The 16,861-nt window shown below is 39.3% G+C and overlaps 1 protein-coding gene across 1 annotated transcript in view; it reads right to left on the bottom strand.

The window, feature by feature from the left end:
- The window catches only part of DOCK2 (dedicator of cytokinesis 2), a 154,659-nt gene that overhangs the window by 40,604 nt on the left and 97,194 nt on the right, over positions 1-16,861 (bottom strand). Inside the window, exons 29-30 of the mRNA XM_023936251.2 lie at positions 16,734-16,828; positions 2,582-2,660 (exon numbers count right to left, since the gene is read on the bottom strand). Coding sequence (XP_023792019.2) covers positions 2,582-2,660; positions 16,734-16,828 — 174 coding nt within the window. The remainder of the gene's footprint in view (positions 1-2,581; positions 2,661-16,733; positions 16,829-16,861) is intronic.

Genomic DNA, 16,861 nt, shown 5'->3' with positions numbered 1-16,861 from the left:
CAGACACAGAAAATCCTTCCCCAGGCCCCAGATGGAAACACCTCTTTCCCTTCTACCTGAATAAATAAAAAAAGCAATTTGCTTTGCAAACCAGAAAGAGGCCAGGAACCCTTCTTTTCCCCATTCAACAAGCTCAACCAGAGCTGCAAAAAATTTCTTCATTTCATTTCTATAGATTTAAACCACACTTTTTTTAGATGCTCAATTGCTTCACAGTTGACTTGTTTTGTTTGCTTTGGTTGTCTACTACTTATTGCCATGCAACTACTCAGCCAAGTGAAAATCCTCAGATCTATTTCCCTGTGCTTTATTTAGCTTTTCAAATTTTTCTTTTAATTAAGACTTTGCTTCAGCTCTTAATAATCTGATCTGAAAACACCGTGCTACAAACAGTAAAAATCACGCACTTGTTTACGCAGAACTTAAAAGTGTGGCATCTTTTTATTTTAAATAACATTTTGACTGATTTGCATCTCTGCTCTCCCCATTCAGCTCCTCCTGCACCTGAGGGTTGGGATGTGTGGGGCTGCCTTTGCTCCTGGGCTGGAGATGGGAATGAACAGCCCGTGTGATTATCAGGCTGCAGCTCTTAACAAACATGAAAGCTACAGTCTTACAAATTTTCTCTCAAACCAAAATAGAAAAATCAAGTTTCTTTGTTCCATTCTCAATTTTTCTATTTTTTATGGGAATGTAAATAAAAATAGAAATATAGCTACACAGCAGCTATACTGTAAGGTCAATTATTTTATAAAATACGGGAGTTTCTCATCTACTTTGAGTTAACCACTGCTCAGGTTTGCCTACAGCCAAGATATATTAATACAAATATATATATAGATAGATATATACTGTGGGAAATAAAATTTAAATTTCTAATTAATGCTATTAGACAATGTGCTTTGCACTGTTCAGACCTATTTTACTCCAGTAGCAACTTTTTAAATAGGTATATTTAGGAAACTCTTGGAAGGTTTGCAGAGCTTTTATTCATGAAAGAAAAGTAAGGTAACACCTTGATTTGTACTTTAAAGTCTCTTATGAAGACTATAAGGGTATTACAATTCTTTATAGGGCACCACTTATTTACTATAACATTGTTTACCTTACTCAGAGCCTCCAGATATTTGACAAGTCATGAATAAAAGAGCATTAATGCATCCCCTTGAACTACAAGGTGCAGTGTTGAACTACAGCATCCCTGGTTGTTTGATAACACTTTGGAAGGCACAGAATTGCCACAGGAAAGAGCTGAAATAAAGGCTCCAGATCAAACTGCTGCTTTCATGTTTGCAAAAGGCAGTGTACACCTTAATAAAACTTTGACAGATCCAGTCTTTATAGGCTGTGTAGTTTTGGTATCCTGCAGATAGTGATGTCTCTCAGGCCTTTGTTATCTGCTTTTAAAAATTACTGACACATTGTGCAGTAAAGAGGGATCAAGTGCTACAGAAACAATAGGTTATAAACTGCTCTAAGACAGATTATATCATAAATATGTCAAGGGCCTGAGAGTTTCCAACAGGGATATTTACTAAAAAAATATATTTTAAGTCTGTTGGAAGAAATGTCTTTCATTGTGATACAAAAATCTTAATTAACATTACATATATACCTTTGTATAATCACACCTTTTGAAGGTAAAACGTTTTTAATGAAATAAAGCAGGAAAAAGCTCTACATTTCCTCCTTGAGCTCACTGTAACTGAGTGTGAATCTTTTACCTTTCTTTTCACTACTGTCTTTCAAACTTCCTGTGTAACCACTTATGTGGCTCCTTTGCAGCTCTTTGGGACTGAGGGGTTTTGTGTTGAGGACCAAAAGACCAATTCCCAAATAGTTTTTAGCATAAGTGGAATCATTTAAAACAGATTGAAAGCTGTGAGATGAACCATAAAATATAAAGCCCTGAACTTTATGTAAAAGGTGAAACAGAATAACTTCACAGACCATGATCAGGCAGCACTTAGTGACGAATCCTGAATCTAAAAGTATATTTACATTTTAATACCAATTTAATGAATGTGAAAATAACAGATATGTTCATCTTTATCTAAAGGAAGCTAAACATAGTAAAATGCATAATGAAATAATTCACTTGAATCATTCACAGAATGATATTGAACAAAAAAAAAAACCCCAACTACTCCTAATTAAAAGTTATGACAGAAAGAACTAATAAAAATAAATAGATGAAGATAGACTTGTCAGGGAAGACTACAAGTGAAAAATAAATTCTAAGTGCTAAATACTCTAGGAATCAGCAAAGTTAAGATCTTTCTGTCCTACATCCATAGCACTGACATGGTAAAGGCTCCATGTGTTATGTCAGAGATTGATTTTCTGAATTCACTTGGCTGGCTAAGAAAAAAACTGTATTTTTCTGCTTGCTAGTCCTGAGCAGAGTTACAGAAGAAAATACCCTGGTTGGGTGCCTTATCATAAATAATGAAAGCCCAGTTCTGATGTCACATGGAAGATGGTCCAATCCTGCCCCACTCGAATGCACAGCCCATCTGGTATTGTAAATATCAGCACCAGCAGGGCTCTGGCAGACGTGTTAAAAACCCTAAATACTTACTTGGACTTCAAAATCCATGTTCTCCAAAAATTTCTGGTTCATTGTCTCTGCAAATTTGTTGATGGCTCTCAAGAAGACCCTAAAAAAAAGGAAAAAGAGAAAGCAGTGATACAGATAAACAAATGTGACCTCTGGCAATCAATACCCACTGGGTGTGATACTGGTGGGAGCACATTTGGCACTGAACACTCTGGGAGCCTCACACACGAGCACAGCGGGTGACAACCTGTACAGTGGCAGGGGATTTTAAGGTGTTGCCCATAAAAAAATTAATACAATTGTCAAAAAGTTTCTCCACCTCTTCTGGAAAAGTCAGACAATAGAATTTTGTTTCCCCTGCTGCATACTCTGCTGCATTCCTGAGGAAACAGAGTAATTCTTTCAAATCCAATGCCACCTTCTGCCAAACCCGGATCATTCACAAGGGTGGCATCCCCTCCTCTTGGGGTTTGATGGCTGAAACAGCTCCTGTGCTCACATCATTAATTAGGAGCTGCCACTTCAAAGATATAAAGTGCAGCTTTCAGCTTCCTTACAGGTGGGGAGGGCAGGACAGCACCTCTGCTCACCTTCCTCCCCAGGAACAGAACCACGTGGATTATGCACACATTCCAAAGAGTGAAAATACACATTAGTTTATAATTATTATACCTTATTACATTATTATATATTTAATATTAATATTAAAATATTATACAGCTACTTCTTCGAAGAGTAAGAGCACAAACATTTCTCCTCCAGCCTGAAAAGCAGCACCTATTTAAGCTGTTGATTAATGCAGCATGTTTAAGTCATGTTTCTAAAGCTAATTGCTTTGTCTGACTTCTCAGCACGGGACATTCGTAAAACAAAAATCAGTTGAATCTTTAAATATTTATAAAGTTTATTTTAATAATTCAGTTGTTTTCAAAATTGGAAATTGACTGAAAGTGATCATTTGCCTTTGTTTCATAGGTAATTTTTTAAAAGCTATTAAGTGGAAATATTTCTATGGAAAACACTGTAGGGGCAAGCAGAAAGATGAACCCAAGGGAAAACCAATCCTAACTGCTCAAATACAATGATTGGCTGTCCACTAGATATTCCCAGGCAGGAAAAAAAATATCTAATAGTTATAACAGCCAGGTCCAGAAATCCCCACCATCTCAGTGATTAGCAACATCAGAGAAAGCAATAATTCATTAATTAGGATTATCAGGAAAAGATTAAGACACAGCAGGATATCCATATGTTACTGTCAAAGGAACGCTGTGTCCTTGTGCTGGATTCTCTGTGGCGTTTTGGTGTCCCATCTCAAAAGGACAAACAAATAGAAAAAGAGAGAAGAGAGAAGAAAACAAACAAATATTTGTGACACAGAAATGATCTGTTCAGGGACACTGACAGAGGAGGGAGGTGACAGGATCTATAAAATCCAAAGTACTGTGGAGATGAGAGACTGAGTGCTCACAGCTCCTCAGGGGAGCACCAGAGAGCCCTGAACACAACCAGGATGTGCAGCTAAAAGAAGCAAACCCAGTGTCCTGGGGTGACTTTATGATGCCTGTATCCCAAATCACCTCGTTTATGTTACATATTAAGTTCTGCACCTTTAGGACTGGTTCTGAGAGCAAAGGGGGGAAGAAGAAGTCGCAGTTTGTGTTGAGAAAGGGCCCTCACTGCCCCAGTGCTGCTCTGGCCTGTGCTGTCTGCAGCACGGACAGACAGCGGGACACAGCTCTCCTGTGCTGTTAGTTGCTTTTTAGTTAGCTGAGGCAGAGAAGTTCCCTGGATTTATCTTTTTTTCCTTTTTCTTGGATCTGTTCAAACCTGCTCTGGACTGAAAACCCAGCCAAACCCCGGGAGCTGACGGCTGTGGCCACCGGGGCCTGGGCCTGGGCCCTTTCCAGCACTGGAGGGACTGACACAAGACTGAGAGAGCTGAGCTACACCCATGGAAAGGACTTTTCTGGATTTAACATCTCTTCAAACAGCATGAGCTTTTATTATTTAACATTATTCAATTTCTGTTAAATAAACAGGTTTTTTCCCACTTTTCTCCAAGGAAATCTTTTTCCCAAACCAGCTGTGGGGGGCCCCGCTTGAATTTGTTTTCTGGAGGGACCTCATTTGGAGGCTTTCTTCCAAATTTGCCCTGAACCAGGACACCCAGGTTCTGTATTGATCTTGTTCAACTCTGCAGCTCATTGCTATGGGATGCTGAGAATGTCTGAATTTTGTACTGGCTCAGAAGTGATCAGACACATCAAAGACTAAACTGAAGGGAGGACAATTAAATGCCATTGGTCACTGGAGGCTGGTAGAACACAGCAAACAAGCTCTGCTGTTACATTGGTCCCCTGGCAGCCCTCTGTGAGCCACTGGAGAAACAGAACAGTTGAGAAAAGGAATTTTGGTCTCATCACAAAAAAATAAAAGATAAATTAGAAGGGATAAGTTCAGCTTCTTAATGAGAGAGGTAAAGCAAAAGTTCAGCTTTTGGCAAGCTTATGATAAGGAATCCCACTTAACCACTGAGCAATCACCCAAAGGAGCTCCCTGCTTCATTAGAGCAGTGACTGGCTGGAGAGAGATCCCTTCTTGTGGGTGAGGCTCTCCAGGAGGAAAATGTTCTTTAGAAAAAGCTAAAAAAGAACTTTCCATCTGTGTGACATTCCCCTGTATTGCTGATGGGATCAAGGAAATTCAGTAATTATGCACGTTGTCACATCTTGCCAAGTCCTTGTTTGTTGAGGTGACCAGAGGGACGCTGCAGGAGCCGTGGCAGGGGGAGCTAACGGATTTCTGATGGTGCTGTGTCACTCGCAGCATCATCCCACACACTCAGCTGAGCTTCCTCCCCGTGGTCCAGGGCATCCTCTGATCTCATCTTCCAGCACTGGCTCAGCTAATCCTGCCAGCTGAATTAAGGGGCTGATTTGTCACAAGCCACGCGGCATCAAATCTCCAGCTCTAGAAATGGAATTTTGCTCAGTGCTATCACTTGCAGGCTGTCAGTGCTCTGCTGAACACCTTGTGCACTCTCACAGGGCTGCCCTGTGCCCCCACTGCCTTTTCCCAAGCTTTGCCACCTTGATGTGATCAACTCCTAAATATGATTCCTGCTGAAAGCTGTCCCACACTGCCCACAAGCAAATAAACACATTTTTCCCTAACGCTCCACTCACATGGGGACATTTATCTCCTCCAAGCTGCCTGATACTTGACACAAACAGTTTAAATGCTGCAAAAAAAGGGGATTCTAGGAGAGTGATTTATTTTAGGCAGCACAAAACCCCACACAGCTTGGCAGAATCAAGACAGGTTATTTGTGTCATCATCATCATCATTATTCTACTTCCAAACAGGAATTTTAGGTCAAGGCCTTTTTGGTGTTCAGTTTTCTGTAGCTCTGTATTGCTCTAGACCCTTGGATTTACAGTTTATTACTTGCCAACTCACATAAGCAAATTCTTGAGCTCCAGCTGCTCAGGGAGAACATTTCCCATCACTCAGAGTTTTTGGCTGGAGCAGGAGGGGGTGTCTTCTATTTCTGGGGCTTTTTTAATTCCCAAATTCTGTGCATTTCCACACTGCTCTGACACCATGGCAAAACACATCACCTAAATATCCAGTTTAGGCAGACTCTGGTATAATCTGGTGCTAATAACTTTTCTTGCTATAAAAAAATCCCACACTATTCAATACTTTACTCTTTAAACAAAAATATCATTCAAGATAGAGTAGAAATAATCATAGCTTAAACACACATGAAATTCATTATTGGAAATCTATTTCTTAATATGAATATATTACTAGGTATAATAAAAAATTTTGTGAAGATTTGTGGTTTAGTTTTAGCCATATAGAAAGACCTCAAGGACACCTAAGAAATACTGAGGTATTTAATGTCCTGTAGAAATCACGGAAAATATTAAAAATATTTACATGTTTCTATACAATATAATTATATGTAAGCTGTCTTCTGTAAATATCCCTTTCACTCTCAGAAATATTTTTATCTGACAGACTGGAATGACACATTTTTAGGGAGCATGCAATATTTCCAGGCTGTCAAGTTCCAAATATTTTCATGCATTTGTATTTTGCCTAAAGGGTGTATCTATTCCTGTCATTGGGAGTCACTTAGGCAGTAGGTTTGAATGCTATTCCTGGCTCCTGCCAATGCCTCCATCATTTCACTGTCCTGCCTCAGTCTCCACTTTCACCAAAAAAAGGGCATTAATTAAGTAGTCACAAGTATGAAAATAAACAGGTACTTGTAAAACAGTGTGAAATTTTGATAAAAAAGAGAAAATATAATTTTAAACACTAATTTTTAAAGACTTAAATTAAATTGTTATATTTTCAATTAATTTAAATAAAACAATAACTTTCCTACAGACACTTACTACAGAATTTATTTCTCATCAGTTTAAATAATTGGGATCTAAAATTGCTGAAATTCCTTTACCCACAATAACCTCAATGATATTTCCTGAGTTTATGAGGATTGATGCTCCTAATGTACAGCTCATTTAAAACTCCTGGGCCTGAAGATTTATGGAAGATCTTCAAAGTCCAAAGTCTCTGGGCTAGATCTGGGTATAAAAATGCAGGGTTTTGGCTTAGGACAGCAACAAAATTGTCATGGTTCAACTGTTCCTGTTTCCTCTCTCTCTCTGAATTTCCTGCTGCTTCTGCTTTACTTTATTGTATTGTCAGAGACATTTGTTAAAAATTTTGTCCAGAAAGAGAGCCCAAAGAATAGAAACCTGTGTAACTGTACTCAGTTTCACACACTTGGATGTCTGCTACAAACAGGGAAGAGCAGTACCTTAAGTAACATAGAGAAATAATGTAAGACAGAAAAACCTGAAAATTTATGTCACTCTAAGATAAACAGGATTGATTTCAAGCTGATTCTCCCTCAAAATAAACCAGAAAGACTGAGATGGAGCAAGGAAAGAATTCTGTATTCATAAACAACATATTAATCAAAATAGGATTTCAAGGCTATTTCTCAGAAGATGATGATTTTGTCTAACAGTAAAATAGGTCTGCATGTTGTCCTTGCTTTTGAAGTGTAAATAGGCAATAAACATAAAATTCAGATCTGCAACTCCCAAGTTATATTTAGCAAGCTAGTTAGGATTGTTACATCAGCTTCTTGCAACATAAAACAAAGAGAGGATTTAATAAAACAAACAAATAAACAAACAAACAATACCCCCAAAAAAACCCCAAATAAACAAAACCTTAAATTCACATTGACTGCTGTTAGGTGGTTTTGCAAAAGCTGGCCTTTTTCTGCACCTTGTTCCAAACAAAGAACACTTCTGGGTCCACAGCGTGGTTTTGGGAAAGGTACATAAATCAGATCCAGCATTAGAAACATTTCCAAAATAATGAACAGACCTTTCCTCAGACTCTTCAGGCGAATTCTTTTAAAGCAGGGCCCAACTGCAGTGAGATGCTCGTCAATGTATTTTCAGGTTCACATGACTCTAAAATCTGAGAGTTCACTGCTCCCAGTCTGAGATGAGTAACCCAGATACTGAGGTGGAGCTGAATGAATTCACTCAGGTATTTATGAGCACAAACTCCTGCCTGCTATGGCTCCTCAGGCCGTGACTGCACTGATGTAATGACAGGTGGAAAAAAATGAATCAAGTATGAACTTCTACTGGATAATCAGGCACAGGAAATAAAGTTTAAAAGAGTGTATTTCCTGTGTTGTGAAAACTTATTCAAAGAAACCATTAAAATGATGGCATATATGGGATTTTTAAAGTCACATCTAAAACCCAGTGAAAGCACAAATGTTTTTTACAATTCAGGACTTCTTCTCACAAACCTTAAGTGCTTTTCCATCACAGAGTTTGGTCAAAAATTCAAGCCAGAAGGAGCTACACCAACTTCAGTGTTTTTTGTAATCCCCCAAACAGATCAATCAGCACTTTCGTCAGTGAATCCTCTACTTGAACAGACAAGGAATGTGAGGGAAGTTCTTGCAAACACTAGAGGATTAGGGTTAGTTTTAAAGATCTTTTCTGAGTTTGAATAGAAAAAGTTTGGTCATGATGCCAATTCTATGAGATCTGGAGCAGGGAACAGCAGAGCCAAAATAATACTTGTACATAATTTATATCAACCTAGTATCATCCTCATAAAAGGTTTGCAGACGACACCTGATGGGTATTGTAACATACGGCAAACACTAGGGAAAAGCAGCTGAAGTCAAATGATTCTCCTGTGGGCTTCTCTTCCTTGTTGTGTGCAGAACTTTTACCCTTCCTTGTTGTGTGCAGAAAATGCAGAAGAAGGCATGTTTCAGAATGAGAAGATTCAAAGAGTGGGTCAGACCCAAACCCCAATGCTGCTCATTGTCAAGGGCTGAAACAGTGAATGGCAACTATAAACTAATGCTGGAAGGTACAAAATACACAGAAGAGAGACCAGACAAGCAATGAGTGTGACAGGAGAGACTAAAACACACAGGTACTCCAGGTGAAATAGCAAAAATCTTCACAAAGCAACAGCAGAAATTATCTCCTAATAACATGGCAATCATTGATTTAGAAATGAAGGGTAATGCAAGATGGAGACAATATTTAAAAACCTTGTGGCTACATGAAACCTAGTTATGAAGAGCACAATAATGGCAACACTTGGGAAAAAATCCACTTCCATGGTAACTGCAAAAAAATGGCCAGTGGCACAAAGAAAGGAGAATAATTTCATCATATTTCTCCCTTGTGTCAATTCAGCTTCGCTACAGACTGAGGAATAATTTTTTGAACCATTCATATTGAATTCTAATGATAAAGCAACTGCCATATTCCTAAATTCTTTTCCAATGTACACCCAGAGTATAACTAAATAACATGGTCAGAAAGCAACTGCTTCAAAATGCCTGTGCCCCAGCTGCTCTGCCTCAATTATAATATTGGGGCTTCTCTCAATTGTACATTGTGTTTTTCCTTACTAGCATTATTTGAAAAATTGCATTAAACATCTATGCCAAGCATCCAGAATACTTCATGCTATAATGTGTCAGAGTTTTTCTGCCAGCAGCACAATAAACTCCCAGAGAAAGTCAGGAATGTGCAGTGGCTTTGTACCAGACAAGCCAAGTTTCCATGTGAGACCTTGGCCAACGGGCTCTCTGCATGTGGCTTTTCCTTCAGCTACCCAAAACATGCTTTAAACACTCTGTAGCTCTCATTTAGGAAGCAAAATACATTTTCAAGTCTGCATATTAGGATCACATTTTATGCCAAACTCCTGGGAATGGGGTGTTTTGAATGCTTTAAAGAACTTCATAGCTTGAAAATGAAGCGTAGAAAGAGCTGCCAGAATGGGGTCTAAGTAAATCAGCTTGAGAGGTTTCAGTACTTCATTACTTCCAGTAATTTTGCTTATATTGTGACTTTTGTCTCACTTCTGTCTCCTTTTCTTTTCTGTGCATTCCAGACAATTTTTTTGCATAGTAGAAATATTCTGAATTAATGAAAAAATTAACAATCACATGCTGTCTTTAGTGCTAATCAAGAATGGGAATCAGACACAAAGCTGAAACCCTGTTCTTAAAGATGAATGTAATGTCTTAGCATGGTTGTGTCAGGATGTCATACACTAATAAACTCCCACAGCCTTCACTTTTGAAGGAAGTTTGAATTGATATTGTGAAATTACTTCTCCATTCTTCCACTGATTTTCATTGCATTGAGCCAGCAGACTATGAATTTTAAAAGAGATGATTATGCAGCAAATACATAATACACCAGCAGTTATTTTGTGATGCTTCTGGTAAAAAAAAATATGAAAATTAACTGTTCAAAATAATGTTAAATACAAGGAAATTGCATGTATTTTATTTCCTGAAAATCTCTAATTAGATGAAGTTCTGGTCAAAGTTCCTCAGAATGGGAAACACAGAAGGATTGCTCAATTGCACTTACAACTAATGAAAATTATGAGTATTGAATTTTTAGTCTTTTCTGTAGTGACATAGAGCAGTTTGTGTGGGTAATCTCTTCAATGTTTTTTACTCATTTGCATATATATTCCACAGAGGGAAAAATTGTTTTAATCCCCAGATGTTTTATTAAAATTAAAATACTTGAAAACATTTTATAACAGGCCACAGAGCAAAGAACCTTAGGGGTTTCTATCTGCAAGTTGAATTTGTATCTAGGAAAGTAACAGCTTATTTCACTAACTTCCTGAGAGCATCAAATTCCCAATCCTTCCTTCCTTCCTTCCTTCCTTCCTTCCTTCCTTCCTTCCTTCCTTCCTTCCTTCCTTCCTTCCTTCCTTCCTTCCTTCCTTCCTTCCTTCCTTCCTTCCTTCCTTCCTCCCTTCCTTCCTTCCTCCCTTCCTCCCTTCCTCCCTTCCTCCCTTCCTCCCTTCCTCCCTTCCTCCCTTCCTCCCTTCCTCCCTTCCTCCCTTCCTCCCTTCCTCCCTTCCTCCCTTCCTCCCTTCCTTCCTCCCTCCCCTCCCTCCCCTCCCTTGCCTTTTCTATTACTTCAAGGAGCTCTTACTATGGGAGTGTGAGCACCCCAGCAGCTGATACCAGGTAAGATGAGGCACTCTGCAGTGGGAATGGGACATCTCCCTGCACATTTTCTCTCTGCATTTCAGATAAAAGATTAAATAAATGACTGCAGTTAAAACCTTCCAGACATCCACTCTGTACCATGGCCACGATGGGCAACTGCCTCCCTTGCTGAGCAGATTCTCTGCTGCAGCCACCACTTAATGGAGTGTTCAGATTGCTGGTAAACAGATAATTCCATGACACAAGTAACAAAGACATGCAGAGTTAGTGCAGAGTAAACATCTCTGTGCTGGGAGGATGCAGGGTGACATTGGCACGGGCATTGCAACAGAAAACAAAGAGAGGACTTGATGTAGAAATGAAGGGTAATGCAAGATGGAGACAATATTTAAAAACCTTGTGGCTACACGAAACCTAGTTATGAAGAGCACAATAATGGCAACACTTGGGAAAAAATCAGGTCAGGCACCTGCAGCTGGAAGTGAAATTCTCCACAGGAGCAAAGCACAGCCCACAGGGAAAGCACTGCCTCTGCCTTCACCTGCCCTACCCCATTGCCCCAGGGTCATTTAATTTAATGTCATTTCCCTGATTACAAACACTGCCTTTTGTAGAGACTGAGAAAAACAATGAGGAAACAGAAGAATCTGGATTTAATGGACAGGAGGCACAAATTTGAGAACACTGAGGCATTATGTACCAAATACCCCAGCATGGGAAACAATAAAAAAATAAATTTCCCTCTGAAAGGAACTTCATATTAACAGGGAAACTGCATTTCAACAGGGACATTTTTAGTCTCATAACAAAGCCAAACAGTCCAAGGACACATCCTATCACTGTACACAATTAAATCAATGACTAAACAGTAACACTTGTTTGCACTTGTTATAATACCTGATTTATCCTTTTCTGCAAGTGTGCATAAAAGAATATTTTTGTTAGACACTTATACTTGTTGCTTAAAGTATTTTTTCATACATTAAAATTACTAAGTTCTGCAATATGCCATAAGCCTGTGTATAAATGTATTCTGCTCCCCTGAAAATTCAAGCCCTTATAAAAACAACGGCATTTCTATAAGAAGATGTTTAAATCAGTCAAAAGTTGCAGAGGAAAACAAGATCAAAGAAGAGAGTTACTTGTATGCAGCAGATCAGCCTTCTAAATTCTGCCTTATTTGCACAAAGTAAACCATAACACCATCACCCAACCTTAGTTATATAAATGAATTGGCTTTCACTAACCTAACTATTCATTTATTATTTAACTAACCTAAACTATTCATTTGAGGCTTGGTATGGGTTTTTGTTTGTTTGTTTTTTTAAATGTGACAAGTTTTTATTTCCACCAACAGATAAATGGAAGACTGAGAAGCAGCTAAAATATTTTAATTAATTTGAGGTTCTTCTTTCTTTCAGCTTGAGTTAATTGAATCACAGAATGATTTGGGTTGGAGGGGCCTTAAAGCTCACTTCATTCCACCCCCTGCCATGGGTAGGGCACCTTCCACTGGGACAGGTTGCTCCAAGCCCTGCCCAACCTGGCCTTGAACGTTTATTCCAAGGTTGTATTCAGGACCATGCACACATGTGTGGAAAACAAGCTTTTAGGAGCCACAGAGCCATTCTCTGGTGATGTGTGAAAAGAAAAACTCAAAAATACCCCAACAAAACGCAGGGCTGGAATCCCTACTGTCCTCTCTGGAACAGAAGTCCCAGCAGTCTCTTGCTGGGCACCAAAGAGGGATTTATTCTGCCTCCTTTTGCTGCCTGGCCAGGAGCAGGATAACTGGGAGAGCCCACAGCCCTGGCAGGCTGGGATGAGCTGAGGGCCTGGGGCTGCAGGTGACACTGATTTGAAGGCAATGAGCTTTGGCTCAATTAATAACAGCGCTCCAAGTGTGAGCTCCATGAGAACCACGTCTGGAGGGTGTTACAAAGCAGTTCATCAGCAAGTAAGCAGCTATTTTTAGTATGTATAATGAAAGAAAATTGACAACAATTCCAGCTCTTTTGCCAAATACCTGCAGTGCTAAACCTTTCAAGTTAGACTTAAAAAGCACTGGGGAAGACTTGACTCTGACAGATGTCTGAAAACACTCAGATACACAGGTAATGAAAACATTTTTTAGAAAAAGCCGAACTAGTGGTGTTAGAAAATACCCTACAGTGTTATCTTGCAGGAGTTTTTTCAGTGAGTAGGATCTGACCTTGAAATGTGCTGGTGAAACCCTGCTTCCATTTATTTTTAAATACCTCAAAAAAGTGTGGGCAAGGTTCAAAAACCAACCCAAATGGACACAGAAAGAATCAAAACGCTCACTAAGCCACTTCAGAGTGGGCACCAACCAAACTGACCCTGGCTACTAATTATGAAACACTTTCAGACTCCCTGTGAGGAATTACCATTTCAAAGCCCAGAGGACAAGGGAAGGGATGTGAGCTCTTTCCCTGTAGTTGCTAACCCTGCTAACTGTTCCTTTTACTCAGCCAATCTGACTCCCCATGCACTTCATGTTGACAATAAAGTACATGAATTTCCTGGGAGAAATTATATCCCTTTAAATTAAAATTATGAACAGCTGAAAGATAAACAGACTATATGGTATTACCTAAACCAGCCAAGCATTTCCCCACAAATGCCATGTACTTAGGAATTACTGCTTTTAATAAGTTAATAGCCAATATCTAAGTGTCATGAGTGGAATAAAGTGCACATACAAGCAGTAGTAACTAATAAGAAGAATGCAGTAAGCAACTTTAATTAGAGCAAAAGTTAATTAAATTCACCATGGAGGATCAGAAAAACAACTCAGATATTATATCATCACGACCTCAATGATGATGTTACTGCTCCCCAAAGTGTTCTGCCCTACCTAGCATGCCATAAAAAAGTGTTCATTCCATCTTGCTGTTAATGGAAGAGGGGAAACAGGAAAAAGAAAAGGTGTTTCATTATTTCATTATTTCATTATTTCATTCCCCCTTTTCATTCTCTGTTGCTCATTAAGTACTGCCTGTCACACACAGCTTCTGCCTCCCTCAAAAGTGCTTTGGGCTGAGCATGTTTGGGAAGCAAAGAGCAAGTTGTTTATCTTGGTGGTTTGAAGTAATTTGAGTTAAATCATTCCATCCTGATACAGACAAAGCTTGATAACTAAGTTTGATCACCAATTCTTTCAACTCACCCACCAGAATTTCTCCTGGACAAGAATGTGCCCATTCTCCCTTCCCTTGGACTCTGTAAGAAGTCATTCTCTAATGTGTGTCCCCATCTATTGCCAGACATCAAACTTTTAGCTGAAATATCCCTGATATCACTCAGGAATTTTTACTGTTTTTACTTGCAGATAACAGGAATTGGGGTGTGCTGCTCAGCAAATAGGACCAGACCAGACCAGTGCTGGTGATGTTCTTCCCTCTCCTCTAATCTCTGTGAATGTACTGATTTCACATCTCTGGGCTGCAGTCCCTCCTACAGCAAAACTCCTCCAATCCCCCCTTTCCTTGCAAGCCACAAAACACCCAGGACCATGCAGGGGATCCTGCCAGGCTGTGCTGCACACCCTGAGGGCACAAGGGCCACCAGCTGCAGCCTGTCCCTGCCCAGGTGACACCACACACCCCAGATGTGCCCCACAGCCCTCACCAAGCTCTTTGCAAGAGCAAAAAGGGGAGACTCGTGGCAAAACACCTCCTCCAGGGAGTAAAAAGCCTTCATGGAGCCTCCTGTTCACAACAATAGAGAATGCAAAACTTGCACTGTGTTGATATTTTTTGTGTTTGGTTTGTTGGGGTTTTGTTTTAATTGTCTGTTCTTCTCTTGGTGTTATTATAAGAGACCTAAGCCTGCTCCCCTGTGACTTTTTCTCTGCTACTTCTCTGGTTTGTGGTAAAGAATGTTAACAAGACAAATCTAGAAAACTAAATTAGTCTTCAATTTATTTTGTAGAACATCCATTCCCTGAAAAAAAATCCCAAAACCCAAACAAAGAAAAAAGCAAAACCAAATTTCTATAAAGACTGTTAAAAATCCTCTCTCTCAGTTGTTGCTATAACATAAAATTAAGACATAAAGTAAGATCAATAACTCATTTCCTTATGCATTCCAGAGAACAGCAACATAATCAAGGAGTATAAACAGTGCCAAGTCATTTTAGGTAAGCAATTTGTTTACAGGAGAACTATTAAATAGCTTCTAAACAATTTTTTTTTTTAATGATGTCTTATTTCTTTACACAGGTTAAAGCTTGAAGTGACAAAACCTGCCTGGAACAACTTGTCCACAGAGTTCAGAGTCATTAGGAGGCACATGACACACACAGAGTTCTCCCAAAGTAAGTTTTACTGTCAGGACCTGACACCACCAGGTGAAGCCTCAAGCCCCAAAGACATTCTTTGACCAGGGACAAACACTTCCCACCCTCACAGAATAAAATAATCCAATACCTGAGGATAATGCAGGTGTCAACAGCATTTTCTAGATGAGAGAAACAGTTTTACATATGAAAGGCTTGATGTGCTGACACGTGCCTGATGATTGTAGGTAGTTTTGTACTGAACAGTTATTTTTTAGAGTAATTCTTGCTATACCACAACTGATTGCAATCACAACAGCAGCAGCACAAGAATGTGCAAGGAATTAGATTTTACCTGAGAGGCCAAAGACTGGCTCAGACAGAAAACCAAGAGGGATGAAACTCGGGTAATGTACAAAATTTTACCTGAATTTACACATCTGTACCTGCCCACCTCAGAAGAGGGGTCAGGGATCCCTCTGCATGGTCATTAATGTGCATGAGTGACAAAGTGAGGTTTGGACAGCTGACTTGAACCATCTCCACCCACTAGAACATAATGTTCATTTTTGAATCACAGAATGCAAAAAAAGACCCAAACAACCTTTCATTTAACATAATTCCATTCAAATCCTAGTTGAAAATGTATCCAATATCAAAATCTGATATCAAAAAACTGTAAATTTTATTGACAGATCTTTTCCTCAAAATTGAGCACTCTCAGGAGGGATCAACTTTATTAAGTATCCTCAGTCCTCTCTTTTTATATATTGTAAAAGTAGAAGAAAGGTGTTACTGTGACATTTCAAATAAACAACATTTCTTTACTAAGTTCATTCAAACCTATGCACTTTTGACACTTAACTCCTAGATCTGTTCTGCTGCAACTTCCAGAAAACTCAGTGTTACCACCATGCCTACAAAACTAAAATAAAGAAGTGCAGGTGACTGTCAACAGGACCTGTCACAGTCACCTGTACTTTTTTGCTTTAAAAGTGTATTCACGTCATAACACAATAAAAACTCAAAGTGTTTCTTTGAAAACAAGAAGCCAGAATAAGTTCAGCAGGAAAGATAACATCCAAATAAATTAAAAAAAAGTAAGTAATTTTCTCTTTCCATTTGAAGTGGACTTAAAGTGCAGGCAACAAGATGTTTAATGGATTGTCTCACATGACCTTCTTGGCATTCCCTAGGCTGGAATGATAAAGTAAACCTAGACTGCACTGAAAAATGTTTTGTAGGATATGAAATGAGTGACTCTCCACAAGCAGAGAGAGCAGGAGCACTGGTCCTGCCCCCCTCTTTACCTGTTCTGCACCATGCTCATGGCCATCCAGTCCGAGGGATAAACGTTCTTCCCAATGAGATCTTTGAACATTATGAATGTTTCCATCAAGAAGTCCTGGAATGACAAAATGCAGTCAGGCTGGGGCTG

The sequence above is a fragment of the Cyanistes caeruleus genome, chromosome 15 (genome assembly GCF_971803275.1).
Source record: "Cyanistes caeruleus chromosome 15, bCyaCae1.hap1.1, whole genome shotgun sequence".
NCBI lineage: Eukaryota > Metazoa > Chordata > Aves > Passeriformes > Paridae > Cyanistes > Cyanistes caeruleus.
The sequence above is the reverse complement of the archived record's forward strand: the minus strand, read 5'-3'. Positions and strand labels throughout refer to the sequence as shown.